Source organism: Ochlerotatus camptorhynchus, unplaced genomic scaffold (assembly GCF_037179485.1).
Source record: "Ochlerotatus camptorhynchus isolate MF236.1 unplaced genomic scaffold, CSIRO-AGI_Acam_v1.1 ptg000391l, whole genome shotgun sequence".
NCBI classification, from domain to species: Eukaryota; Metazoa; Arthropoda; class Insecta; order Diptera; family Culicidae; genus Ochlerotatus; species Ochlerotatus camptorhynchus.
In genome coordinates, this window is record NW_027040878.1 from 552230 (window position 1) to 567278 (window position 15049).

A 15049-nucleotide genomic window follows, 5' to 3' on the forward strand; every position below is an offset into this window, starting at 1 on the left:
AGCTTTTTTCTCTAAGGAACGCTCGCATATGCAGTATTGGTTTGTTTATAATATTTTGCTGCTCGCTGCTCTAACAATTTCAGTCGAAAGAATAGTCAAAAACTGTTTTGAAACGCTTTTACAAAGCTCCAATCTTCTCTAGTGAGAGCGACTATTGTGGGCAACCTATTTTATTCGGCAACCTTTCTATTTGGGCTGCGTGTTAAACAGCTGTGCTTTCATCGGCAACTCGTAATAAGAAGTATTTTGTAGTGCGTGTGTTTCATTTCAAGAAATCCTTGTTAGATTGCTTTTCTCAATTTTAAAAATATAATCAAATTGAAGCTGAACGCATAAAGAATCGTTTGAATACATTCAGCTAAGTGTTTTCGTAATAAAATCCCGTGAAATTAGCGTTTCGATTTGGGTTGCCGAAAATAGTCTGTCATGCCGAAGCCATCATTTTTCCCCTATGTAATTAGCAATTTACTATTTTGTAAGAAGATGTCTTTCGTACGCATATCAAAACACCTTTATTTAATGATTGTGGGGACAGCCATTGTTGCATGACGTGTCGTCCTGCCGGGATTTCAATAATATTGAAAATAGCAAGGTTCCCAACTTTCAGTTGGTCGAGTACTTCTTCACTTGACAAATAAAATAATTGTTAGCAATATAATTATATTGAATTTAGAACAAGTTTTCGTTGGCATAATTCTGGCTAATAATGGTACACCGTTGTCCAGGCTAGGTTATTTTCAGTCCAAGTTGCTATCGTTTTGTCATAATGGAAATAGAAAAATACGCAACTTACATCGTGGAATCTTCAAACTGCGACGAAATGCTTTCACCGTATTTTGATATTTCTACCGAAATTATTTCCCCCTAATGTCAGTTGTTGTCACTACGAGTGGAAGAACACAACCGACTAACGACGTAATCAACAACAACCCAAGATACGAGACCCCATTTACCGTACTGCCGGATAAGAGATGGTCGTAACAAGATATATTAATAATAGCCTACGGTAGCCCCCCCGGCGTCACGGCAGACGACCAAAATTACTAGCTGTTACACACATTAATACGTGGGAATCAGCATCGTTCCGTCCGTAGCCAAGATATGTGGATATGTTAGACTGGATTATCCCCCTTCAACTCGAGCGGGTATGAATTATTGATGGAATTCAAAAACAAAAAACGTTGACAGTTTTATGTTTCCTTTGCGTTCTTGCCGCTGGGATGATCAGCTTACATCATGGCGACATCTTCGACGGGTCCATGATTTAGGTTTAAAATTGGACCGATTTCTATCAAAAGTTAATCACATTAGCTCGCCCCACGAGTGCGCCATTATGTTTAATGGGCGATAATTCCGATGTGTACTAGCGATTGAAATCTATCCCTGCGGAAAAATCATTCACTGTAAAGAGTCATTTTCTTCGCGGAAGATCCGCACACCTGCCGTTTATCAAAGCCAATCACGTTTCGTAAACTTCCTTGCATTTCCTTCCATTCATCAATGGATCTTAATAGATTTTCTTTTGTTTGGTTTCCACTCTCATTTTCCAGATGTCCGAGCATATCAATCCAGGGAAAAGTTTATAGAACCGTGCGGAACACGTGGATGGCCACCACAACCTGCCAACCGGAAATCGGCAGTAATCTGCTGATCTAAACAACCCCAAGCACACCCTCGGGACTCCTGTGAAAAGCCATCCTAGCGAAAAAGAGTCCCCCTCGTTTTTCTTCGGAAAACAAAACACACACACAGACTCCGGTAAAAATGTCGAAACGATTTGCGGCAATTCTGTTCGTGCTGTGCGAGATAATCGCAAACACCAGTGCCAACTACGAGTTGACAAAGCAAGATGCCACCGGTGATAACACATTAACGCAACTGGTCCGCCCCCCGTTCGTCGGTCTCGAAGGTAACAGAGTCAAATTCGGGAAATGAAGACTGATGGTTTGATTTATTTTTATCCGACAGATGACCACCTGCCGCAGTCATCCCGGATGATGGCATCGCTGCAGACGATCAGTGCAACCGTGAATGATCAGCTCTCGTCGTTGGCCAACGGGGGCATTGTCGAGGAGACAACGATCATCGTCAACGTCAGCGCCCTCTGGAGGTGGGTTTTGCTCTGTGTAGTTCGGTTTTTAGACCGACCGAAAAATATTTAATCTCACGAGAGCTCAAAAGGTGGTGCCGTTTACAAGATGCCAACGGAATTTTATGGCAAATTGAATTTACGCTACGTCACATTCCTCAAATCTCACTTGAGATAAGGCTTATCCCATCATTATTCTCGCTCGGGATATGAAAGTGAAAACGATACGGAATCTTGTGTATTCAGAGAAGGCATCCCAGAGTTCAAAGGAAACCAAAAATAAGAATGGCACGTGCATCGTCGTCGAACGGAATCGTGTCTGTCGCTATGGAGGGAAGCCGGATGATGACAGTAGAAATTATTTTACATCCAGCATTCTGCAAAATAAATTAACTTTAAGTAACCGTCTGGTTGGCAATTAACTTTTCAATTGAAAGGCGTAAGATGATAATTTAAATTTTTCGTGTTCCACGAATGAAATCATGGCGTGCTTTATTCAGCTTTTATCCCACCACTTTCTCCAGCGCAGATTTCTACTTACGATTGGTCTTGAAACGATAACGTAACTGGTCCATTTGAAACTTATCTGCTTATCTCGCTTTAGGCAAAATATAGCTAGCTGTGAACCATTGTAACTAGGCTTGATATTTAACCAAGCGAACATTTCCCTTCCCGCTGTAAATTGTTTTGGCACAAAGCATGTTTCCGGTAATTTGATTTTTTTTTACGATTATCAACTGCATTGAACAGGTTGTGACCAGCGAATCCAAATACATAAAGTAACAAAACGCTTGCTACGACTACCACGACAAACACTCTCTCTGCAACACAGCTCGATCGGAGTGGTAGCATGATAATGAAATACAGTCAGGAATCCTTATTGCCGGTATCCCTTATTGCCGGATCCTTAATGCCGGGCTATCCGCGAATAAGGATACCCACAGCTTATGGGATTTTCACTAATAGGTGGATTATCTCATTTGTTTCAATATATAGAGCTATACTGTCTTGGACAAATATGTTGTATTGAGATAGACCAACAAGCCTGTGTCATTGGATTCAGGTTTGATTGGGAACTACGCCGCTAGAGGCGCTTCACTTTTATGTTACTAATGACGGGCGTTATAATATGGATCTTAGGTCCAACATAGAATATATCGTGATCCTGGCTATATAGAAAGTTACTGTCTTCAGCAAAGAAAGTTACTGTCTTCAGACCAAGTCTTTTCGGATGGTTGTCATATTAGTTCAGAACTCTCTCACTACGCAGCGCTAGTGTGCACATGAGCTTCCTATATCAGCTGCATCTCAAAATCCTGGCCATATAGAAGGTTAATGTCTTCAGCAAAGTTGTTCAGGCGACCAAGTGCTTTCGGATGGTGGTCATATTATTTAAGAATTCTCTCACTACGCGGCACTAGTGTGCACATGAACTTCCTTAATATGTTATTTCTGGAAAGCTTGTCCATATAAGATGTTGCTGTGCAATGTGAGAATACGAAACGGAATAGAGATGACGTGTAGAGAGGTTGTAAATCGATTTCGGACGCCATTTTAAAATCCAAAATGGTGGTCATCAATTCAAGAAAAACTGTCAAATACCCTACAATATGGGTATTTTCGGAAAGGGAACGACATGTAGAGGCTGGAAATCGATGCCAGACGCCATTTGGAAATCCAAGATGGCGGCCTTCGGTTTAAGAAAAACTGTCAAATACCCTACAATATGGGTATTTCCGGAAAGGGTACGACGTGTAGAGGACGGAAATCAATGCCAGACGGCATTTTGGAATCCAAGATGTCGACTACCAGTTCAAAAAGAAAAACTGTCAAATACGCTACAATATCGGTATTTTCGGAAAGGGTACGACGTGTAGAGTCCAGCAATCGATGTCACACGTCATTTTGGAATCCAAGATGGCGGTCATAGGTTCAAGAAAAACTGTCAAATACCGTACAATATGGGTATTTTCAGAAAGCGGATGACGTGTAGAGGCTGGAAATCGATGCCAGACGTAATTTTAGAATCCAAGATGGTGGCCATCGGTTCAAGAAAAACTGTCAAATTCCACAATATGGGTATTTTTGGATAGAAAACGACGTGTAGAGATCAGATATCGATGCCGCTCACCGTTTTGAAATTGAAAATGGCGACTTTTGCTTTAACGTAAACAATTAATGGGGATGACGTGTATAGGCCCAAAATCGATGTCTGCTTCCATTTTAGGATCCAAAATGATGGCAATTGGATTTCAAAGGGACATTTAGTGGCTATGGACAGCCTCGTATCAGTTCAGATCAATAAACGTGGACCATTTACGGGGTAGGTTTGGTGATAATCCATTAGGAAGATGAATTTGATCTAATTAACGTTTTAGGGTTCAACACCGTCCAACACCGTCAAAAGGAAAACGTCTTCTCGAGGCTGCGGAGCAGAAGCACTGACGATGACCCTGGAAATACTTTCAGCTGCTGCAACGGAGGATTGGGAGGCTGGCTTGGGTACAGAAGAACCGCTAGACTGAATGGCTTGAGTTGGCATAAAAGTACGAACGGAGGATGACTCGCTTGCTGACCTTGAATTCCCGCCGGAATGCAGCATGGTGTGGTGACGCTTGTTGCAGTGCCTGCAGTTGTAGTTCGAAGGACAATTTCGAACAATGTGGTCACCCTTCAGGCAGTTGTGGCATAAACGTTTGTTGGAAACGAGTTGCTGTCGTTCGGACTGTGAAAGTTGGTTGAATTTCGCACATTTCATCAACGGATGTTCCTGGAAGCAAGCCGGACATTTGCTACCAGAACTAGAAGTGGAAGCGCAAGACGAGAGGCGAAAATGCGATGGCTTCCTGGAAGCATGCGTGGACTCATTCGGAGTGGATGCAAGCTGATGATGGTTCACCAAGATGGATTCCAAAACTCGCATACGACGCTTAAGAAACTCGATCAGGCAGTTGTAGTTTGGCTCGTTGGTGGTTGACGCGTGATCTTCCCATTCCTTGAGCGTATCGTTGGGAAGCTTTGTACACAGGAGATGTTCCAAGATGCTGCCCCAGGAATCCGTTGGTTCACCTAGTTGACACAAAATGTTCGTATGACGCTGGAATTCGTCCACCAGTGTATGTGCGTACCTGTCAACCAATGTTTGCCATGCCAAATTGTAGTTTGCAGAACTGATCGCGATAGATTCTATCAGCTGCGCCGCTTCACCTTTCAAAGCTGCCCTCAGATAGTGGAATTTCTGAATCGCAGGAACCTCGGCGTTAGAGTGGATCAAAGCCAAGAATGTGTCGTGAAACCCTAGCCACTGCATATAGTCCCCGTCGAATTCAGGAAGCGAAATTGTAGGAAGCTTCAACCCAGAGAGAGTGGAACTGTGCGAAGAAGTTTCAGGGATGCGAGCTTGCTGAGTGACAACAGGAAGTCTGGAGATCAAATCGGCTGTTATTCTGAAGAGCCGCGGCTCAAAATCGGCACGGACATCAGCATTATAGGCTGTCTAGTTATAGACATGCGGATGTCAGTTTGATGTATCCAAAAGAACTGTCAGAGCGTGTATCCAAACGAGTAGAAGAAATGTTACACGTTTTTGTTGGGGGAAGTATTGTAATTTTGGATATTAAAGATTTATTAAATTATTTGGAATATTATGTTTCGAAAGTAAAACGTATTATTTAGTTAAATTTGAAATTGGTAAAAGCTTACGCAGTGAGTGAGAACAATTCACCTCGATTTTCCAGAGAAAAGTGTTCGAATATGAAAAATTATTGAAACGGTTTGGATGAAGCTTGGTCCTAAAGTAGATTTAAGAACCAACATTCAAACTAAGGTGTATTTGACGAATTAAGTTTCACCAGATGTGTTCTTTATACTAAAGATTAGATAAAACTACAAACTACTGTGAATTTTTACAGAATAATTTATTCAGTTAATTGCTTCAACATTCTTCAGACTGCCATTGAACGACTATCGCATCGTTTTTCTCTTGTTAGTTTCACGTGGTTCACCTTTAGCCTAAACTGGATGTATCTGTTAATCAACTTATTTTTCAATACATGACAGTCGACAATGTGAGATGCTGGAATTCTATTCATTTTGTTCCACAAAAGTTTTTCCAGATTCTCATTTTTAGTCATCAAGATCTCTTTTTGTTGCTTAAACGTTTCCTCTAGTTCCACAAAAAAATGAACGTTGCCTCATTAACGGTTGTTAAAGCGTCACCTGTATAGTCTTTGAGGCTGGAAAACAAAGTGTATGCCGCTTCCAACGAAGATTCTGCAAGACAACTGTTGATGCATTGCTTACAAACGGAATTACGTTGAGATACCTGCCTGACAATCATGCCTGACAAGTAATATACGACATTTTGTTCGGACGATCTGCTGCACAAATTCTCGCAGTACTGGCCTAGGTCTTCTTCGCTTTTAACAAAACCAGAGGACGAACTACCTGCTGCTGAGCTTTCTAATTCGCCTAACTGTTCTTCTGAATTCTTGCCTGTTCTTTCCTTCAGCCGATCCGAGAATCCCACCAACCATTCTCGCGAATCCTATTCATACGAGCTATTCTTGATGTCAGCCATGTATTGCGCCATACTCAGTAGCTTCATGTTGTCCTTTGCTTGGAGTGTTGTGGGCCGCATTTGGCGCTGCCTCAGTTGAGAAAATACATTCTCGAGGCAATCCGCCCAAGAAGAAGTCCTACTTCCTTAAATTCAAAAAGTATTTGTGGAGCCGAAGCATGCTGTCAGTAGTAAGGATAATTGCTGCTTGCCATGGCTTCCAATACTTTTTGATTCCCACACGGCAGCCATACACAAGTTCCTTAAAGTCTTTCAGTGCATTTATGGCATTAGCATAAGCCTTTTGGTTCTTGTAGCTGAGTGCTAAAGCCGGAGTTCTAGCGGTCATGTACGAGTACCATGTTGACGCCATTTCAAGGAAGAGCGCCGTAATCAAAAGCTCTTTCCGCCCACTCTGAGCACTGAAGCATCGCAATGCTGATACCACAGTATGATTAGCGTATTTCGTAGCATTTTTCACCTTCATTTTGTCAAAGTTAGAGTGCGGTTTTGAAAAGTTGACGTCGTCTTCTGTCAACCCGCAAGCCATTTTTAAATCGCAATGCGCTTCATATGCAACCAGCTCTGTTAGGTGGGTGATATCTGCTGTAGAACCAGACAACCCATGTTTTTGAACCACAGCTTCCGGTAGTTCAATTGTTCCTCATAGAAAATAGTAAAACAATTAATTTAATTAAAAAAAAACTTCTTATGACAAGCTAAAAAAATACCTCCACAATCATTTATTACGGCATGCACCTGCAGCCCTATCGCTTCAACCTTGTTGATTAACTCGAAGAGTATCGATTTGATTCCTCCATTTTTTATCGAATCCCCGGTGAAATGGTATCCAACCACTTCCTTCCACCGGGACCTCAAACCAACTAGCATGAATACCAATAGATGGTTCGCTAGCTCACCGTTACCGGAAAGTGTGACAGGACCAACATACTTTTTCAAGTTAGAGCCAATAGCTCGAGCCAGGATGAATAGCCATTTCGTCGAAGACAATAGCAGCGTCTTTGTCCATTTCAGACATGCTTTTCACCTTGTGCTGTAGAAGTTCCAAAACTTCATCAAGGCAGCCATGGTCGAAGTGTATGTTTTGAAGTTTCTCCTGGAGGGTTCGTGTACTAGGCAAAAAGCGTTTTTTATGCTCTACCTCGTATGCTGTAGAACCGCAAATAAATCTGGTCCTGAATCCTTCAGTTACGCTGTCGTCTGACCATTTGGCAATCTTCTTTGAAATTTTATTTAATAAAAACTTACACTACACAAACGGTGACTATCAGAGAGAGCCACGTTTTGGAGCTCGCTTCGGGACTCATTTTCACCATGTGGAAAAAAGCACTTTATTTTTGGGACATTAGCCGACGGAAACAGGTGAAAAACGAATGAGGAAGTAAAAATCAACAAACAAGCTGCTGCCGAAATCGGTTTGTTTTGATTTTTGCTTTGAGTCATGAGGCGATTGAACTTTTTCCAGTGCTGGCAAATTTATGGTGGTATATTTTCAGTCGCCAGATCTACGGATTTTGCATTCGCATGTCTATAACTAGACAGTCTATAATCAGCATTACTTTGCCTACCTTCTTCGCTGTCTTTGATGTCTTCTAGCTGCCCCTGTACCTCCTCCAACGTGGCCCACATGTTGTTCAGGTACTCAAGGCGAATGGGCACCTGCATCCGATCGCGTTGCTCGTCGAAGAAGTTCACGAACGCCTCTGTCCGACCCAGCGCGGTGATCATCGTTACCCTCCGGGATATCAGAGTCGCCTTATTTAGCTGAAGCGCCATCTTAGAATGGGTAACACGGCACTCGATGCTCCGTAGACGAAAAAGGGTTTGTCAAACAAATAAGACCACGATAGACCCGGACAAAAAGAGATAGTCACTTGGAATGATACTCACCAGTTCCAAGGCAAGTATGTGCCTTGAATTTCAAGAAAACTGCAAACTGGAACGCGGATGCACACGGCCCGTGCTGACCGAGCTTGATGGCAAGCGATGATGTAGGATGGCGGTGAAACTCCAGGAAAATCACCGAAAAGTGGCGTAATTGGCTGTTGAAAAGTTTCGTTGCCACTCAAAAAATCCAGAATATTGCCGTAAGAGGCGTTGCTAGGTGATTACTGCCGCTTGCAAGGAAGCCGAAGCAGGAACGTGCAGGAATGGCGTCACAAAACCGTTGAAACAATGCGCCGATTGTTCAACGATGGCCTGAATACAATGGCGGAGCGGTGTTGCTTGGATAGCAGCTTCTATCCTTCCACAATGGCTCTGGATAGCCGAAAACGCGATGGCGGTATTTGAATAGCCGGACGGAATGTCCCCACAATGGCGAGAATTTGTTTATAGATGTGCTCCAAATGGCTTGGCAATCGACACACCAGTTCGCCGGCAGTAAAACATGTAAAGGCAAGAAAAAAGAAATCTAAAGGGCACCTGCGAGACCTGCGAGACCTGATGCCCGATTATTCGAACCTTGAATGAATTGAATCACTACCAGTGATATGGCGGGAGCAAGCGCCCAGTGGATCGTCCCACGTGATTCGGACGTATGCTTTGACCGGGACGGTGTCGAATATCCTGGTCACGGCCCCATATCATATGATCGCGCACGGTAGGACCCGATTTTTTACGTTGTGTTATAATTAATTAAAAGAGGCCGATTTATTGGCCGTTCTGCCATGGCGGAGGCATTAAACTATATTAATATGACAGGCATAGCACATGACAGAGGAACAATAACGAATAGCTACAATATACAACATAACTAAGTAGTGACATCTATCGGTTGGTACAGTAAATTGTATATGCTAAGGGTAGAGGTAGTAGTTGTTGCCTGCATGAACAAGTACATATTTACTTATATTTACATTCAAAAACAAGACAATATTGCATGCAAGAAACTGACATACAGATTGAATTCACAATGAACACACATATACCCTATTCCTCACTCTCGCTATCTCCTGATTTTTCTCGCTCGAAGTGAATCAATAGGGTACAGGAACCAAAACGGTAACAACAGCAGTCCGCTAGTTATTAGCTACAACTTTTGCCCATAACTCAAATCTGTATCTCTTATGCATCACGAATAAGAGCGGGCAGAACTTGTTACTGTTTTTCAGTGAATGTAAAATACATTCACTGAAAAACAGTAGTGGCTTCTGTTCGCTCTGGTTCGTCATGATACGGAGATACGGATTTGAGTTGTTAACAAAAGTTTAGGTAATAGCAAAACCTACAAAAGTTCCATACATCATTTTGAGGAACTCTGTTGATAAAAAAAAAGTTAGGGCCAAATGAATGTAAATGAATGCAAATGGTCTTCCATGCCTGAGGACACTAGTAAGACCCAAACTGAAATTATGGGAACTCTCGAATTGCTTAGCAAGTTTCTGTGATTTGTTTCGAATCTGTTATCAAAATGTTACCACCTTCTTTAAGCGGTGGAATAGGCTTTACAAGTTTTTCAAAAATTTTGTGAGCTCCCAAAAGGGAATTCATATAAATCGAAGAAGGTCGAGTCCGATCGATTCGTCAGTTGGCGTGGAATTGTTCAATATCAAAATAAAGATAAGAAAATATAATTTAATTCATTTAAGATAATTTTTGAACTCCGTTCATCATGGTTCTTAAAATACCATAATTGTGTAACGTGAAGAAACTTTGACATCGAAAGCATTTCAAATCCAAGTAAATTCAATTGCTATGCATTCCAAGGTTCTAAATATATTCCTCATCCATTATTATAAATATTTGACTCGAAATAAATCCATAGAGCATTCTGTGGTTTGGTTTCAACTCACCGAGCTGGAAAATGTAAAACTAACCCACATGAATAATCATTCTAGAGAGGGTGCAGTGGAATCACCATCACACCTTCATCAACTATTTCCCAGCTGAAGGTGACACTTTCCATCCATATTTGAAAAGCGAGTGTTGATTGTGGGAGCTGATTGGTGTGTCGCTGCATATCCTCCGTAACCTTGATTCGGTTAAGTGCAGAATCACCCGCTGTAGCACGTTTTCTCAACAGCTGCCGTTCGCTGGGAAAATGAAAAAAGAAATGCAATTGGTACATTCCATCTACAACAAGGATGACAATCCTTACCCTCGGATGCAGTATCACATTGAAATTCAAATATGCGAGAGATCCATGTGCGATCGTTGCCTTTCCGTTGAAACTGGAGAACTTTGACAAGCTGTTAAAGAAAAATGCCAGCACCGAAGCCAAATGTACGTGGCATTGTGAGCTAAAGGAATAAATCTGTCAGTCCAGCACGCTGACCATGATTGATGAGGGTTGGAACAATTCCATATTTTTAATTTTAACTACAGAAGCATATTTGAGTGGCGGCATCGACCACTCATCGAGTGTATTATATTTGATCAATCGATTTGAGGCTGCTGTACTCAATTCTCAATTTCCTCTCTCTCCGAGGATCAAAGACCGCAAGCAATAATCGACTGTCTTATTTTCCTTCGACCAGTCCCCATCTCAGACAGCAGTTTCAATTTACAGCTTCCATTGTTTCTAGTGCTGGCTATAACTCTTATCTGCAATCAAGGTTCGGCTATCTTAAGTACATTTTAAGTATACATAATTACATCGTTTACATCCAGCAGCTGTTATAACGGTCCAAGCTGCCAAAGAAGACATTGGCGTAGCGGAAATTTCAAGCCAACTTTGAAGATTCTTTAAATTACTGGTTCAGAAAGTTCCACCGCATGGTCAGTTGTTACGGTGTCATTCGATACTTGTCGTTAGATGATAAAATTTGAACTCATGACTTTGGCGTGAGAGGTATGGAAGCTAACCACTACGCCGGAGCCGCCTCCCATCTTAATTATTTGATTTATGTGACCAATCCGTCTAAGCTCTGAAGTTTCAACTTTCAAATAAAAGGATTCAAAATTTAACATTCTTAAACCAATTCCAAGGCAGCCCCGGTTGTCTACACCACTGCAGACAACCAACGGCCGCAGACTTTTGAGCTCTTGCAAGAGATTTGCAAATTCCTATAATTAAATTTACTCAGCTGTGAACGGAAGAGATTACAGTCTCGGAACCTTTTCCCATCCTTTGTATTATTATCTCTCTTTTTTTCGCACAGTAGGTACATCGCCCTGTCCGGCTACAGTGGGCCTACCATCGAGGATGCCTTCCGGGACCGAATCAATCCTTTCTGGTTGCAGTTCGACCCTCCGTCGTCGACTTCACACTACTTCCTCGGGTTCATCTACTTCATGATGATGATCTTCGGATTGTTCGGCAATCTTCTGGTGATTCTGATGTTCTTCAGGTAAGTCCACCCACCCCTATACGTTATAACAAAACCACATTCAGCACCTCTTATTGTAAAGTTGGAAATCAGTGGAAATTCACAAAAGGAAAAACTTTCACATCCCATAACTTTGGCAATTTGCCGCCAACCATTCAACCGAGGAAAATAAACGGAAAAAGTTACTTCCACGCGACTCGTAACACTTGGAAGAACCGCAATCCGAAAAGAAACACATTGCTCTGAAATTTTATTTAAACTTCATTCCGGTCCGGTTCCATTTTAGCGACACTTTCAGCATCAAACTTTCCCATTCAAGCCATTCTGTTGGTAAATAAATGTTGGGTAAAATTAAATTACATCTCACCAGGCGAGGCAAGGCGAGTAAGTAGTGCTTACTCTATCGTTTTGCTCAAATTGCATCGTTAGCACCCGGTAAATATCGCTCGTTATCGCCTTCTAGCATCTCCTCAACCACCGCGCAGATATTGCTAGGATCTATTGGTGCTGACCTTGTGGGCTTCCTCTTATCGCCGTGGTGGGTCTAAGACTCGATTCCGGCAATGATGGGCAAACGAAAAGTTTAACGGTTATCTTGGAAAATGAAAAATATTGGGAGCAGTTTTAGAGTGGAATATAATGGATGTTTCGAAAAAGGATACATGCAGAGGATTTCGAGGCATAGTTTTCGGAAAGCATATCGTATGATTTTTGCTGTTATATTGTATAACTATGCATGGTTTCAGCACGTGTGGGCCATGTGAGATTTTTAAAGCAGTCCAAACAACCAAATCAGCATCATTCACATTATTATTATTATTATTATTACTATCTATTCAATGCTAATCAGAAACTTAAGACATTCGTCTTTTCATTTTCATATGATTTTCCGCGTAGAATTGTCGCCACAATTACTAATTCAAGTTGATAGAGTAAATGGCTCTAATGTTGGCTTATGGATCTAAAGATTGTTATCATCATATGCTATTGAATCATATGCTTTCCTTCGAAAATTTAGGTCGACATAAGCGACATTAACCCTATATGAAATATGTACATATACGTTAAATATCGGATATTGAAACTGTTGACGTCTTTCTTTACCTTACTGGGGTTTACAATAGGAAATCTAAAATGAGACATGTAACGAAAATGGGGAAGATTTCAAATGCATATTTATCAAAACCATCAATCAGAAACATGTCATGCAATATGTCATTCGACGAAGAATTTATTTAGTAATTTTTATAGTGTATGCCACAAATAGTGTAAATAGTTAAACAATTAAGTAATTTAACGAAAAATATAAGAACATTTTGTGAACTAATCAGGAGAGTGGATTATGGGAAAAAGTCTATACTCCCTCGCACGGACAGCACTAAACTAACCTCTCACAGCGCTCTCTGGCAAGACTGTGGATCTTATCGGAGCTTGGTGATAACGCAAGAATAGAGAATGTGAAAGAGCAGCGGAAATGTCACAAATGGGTCTGCCAAATCACTTCCACCACCAGCTAACAGCTCGTCAGTTTAGCAAACCGGAGCTCGGTGATAACGCTTAACAGAGGGAGCGCAACGGAAATCTTGACCCATACAATGGTAGCTTGAAGGAACCCATTAAGGTGCAAGTGGATAGGTTGAGAATGACTCACTTCACCGATTTAAAAAAAAATAACGCAACGCTCAATCGAAAAAACTTTTCCGTGCAAAGTAAACAAGATCGATTTATTGTTTAAATTATCTCATACCATTTTCTACCTTCAATTTTAGGATCACAATCACAGTGGTCGCTAAATTTGCTCATCAATTACACAAGTAAAGGCTGACTAAAAGTAAATTGGGGTACGCTCCTTACACGCCGCTAGCACGCCTCTACACTGAACCACTATGATTTATTCCTGTTATGTGGAAGTCTAATAAATTTGCGCTATAAGATAATCCAATGAAAATGATATGATAGAAAATGTGTCAGGTAAATTCTATATGAATATCTGATACATTTACAATGCTGATAATTTAAAACCCATAAGCTTTACTTTTCACCACAATATAATATATGTGTCATAAATCAATCGAAGTAAAGTTTATGTGAAAATCACATGAAATTTACTTCTTCTTTTGACACATAAATATATTTTTGACACCCCTCACCATCCCTTTCCAAAGGGGGGGGGGGGGGGTTTGGTAAAGAGAGATGAAAAAACCGATTTGTACCTTCCTTAAAAGTTGTCCTAGCTCGCTATTCTACTTTCTATATGCAATTTTCACACTGCCGTACTCTAACGGAACTATCAACTCTATGCTTTCATCTACTCCAATTACGTATAAAAATTACCACTACAGTCTGTTATTTGAAATTAGCATCTTCAACTATGTAAATCGTTGACTTCACGCAGAAGTAATACTAAAACATATAGTCAAAGTAGGTATATTTTACTGGATTTTCTCATAGTGCAAACTTATATCATTTTCCATTAGTTTCTAGATGTCTGTTCCCACCCATGACATATCAACAGTTTTTCACTATGAAATATATCAGACAATATTCAAATACGTCTTACCTATCGCTAACCCCGCTCGAAGCAAAGTATTATCAAGTACTAAGTATGTGAAATTACGATTGAAATCATTCCATATCGCAGTCTAGTTTTTAAGTGATAATCCAATGGAATCTATCAATCATCACATAGAATGAATAAATCTGCTGACATTGCTATGTTATAAGATGGATCCAATAAACGGTACATGTCGATTTGTTTCAGTGTAGTGTTGGAAATCGAAAATCATTGACAGTGATTTGTTCACTCTTCTATAGAGCACAACTGGTGATAGTTTGATCAAAGTAGTCGAGAAATAACGTCAAATGGAACTCGAAAGAAGAAAAAATATTGTGCACAAACACCTGGAAAATCCGGAATGGTCCGGTTCCAAGCTGGCTAAAGTGCTGAAGATGCCGAAAATAACAGTTTGCCGAGTGTTACAAGGAAACCCTGAGTGTGGAAAGGAATCAGCGGACCTTCGAAAAAAGCTGCGCAGCAAGGTGTTGAGGTGCGTTAAAGCCAACCCTGGTCTTTCGATCTGAGATGTGGCCAGAAGGTACAACGCCAACTTT

The 15049-nt window shown here is 41.1% G+C and overlaps 2 protein-coding genes across 3 annotated transcripts in view; both read left to right on the plus strand.

Annotated features, from left to right (window-relative positions):
• Rh7 (Rhodopsin 7) overlaps window positions 1-15049 on the plus strand; it is a 274211-nt gene that overhangs the window by 139668 nt on the left and 119494 nt on the right. For both annotated transcript variants that reach the window (XM_065233157.1, XM_065233158.1), the window contains exons 2-4: window positions 1551-1909; window positions 1969-2110; window positions 11771-11959. In XM_065233157.1, coding sequence (XP_065089229.1) covers window positions 1765-1909; window positions 1969-2110; window positions 11771-11959 — 476 coding nt within the window. In that variant the 5' untranslated portion in view covers window positions 1551-1764. The remainder of the gene's footprint in view (window positions 1-1550; window positions 1910-1968; window positions 2111-11770; window positions 11960-15049) is intronic.
• The window catches only part of LOC135710559 (uncharacterized), a 331677-nt gene that overhangs the window by 122974 nt on the left and 193654 nt on the right, over window positions 1-15049 (plus strand). The window lies entirely within an intron of this gene.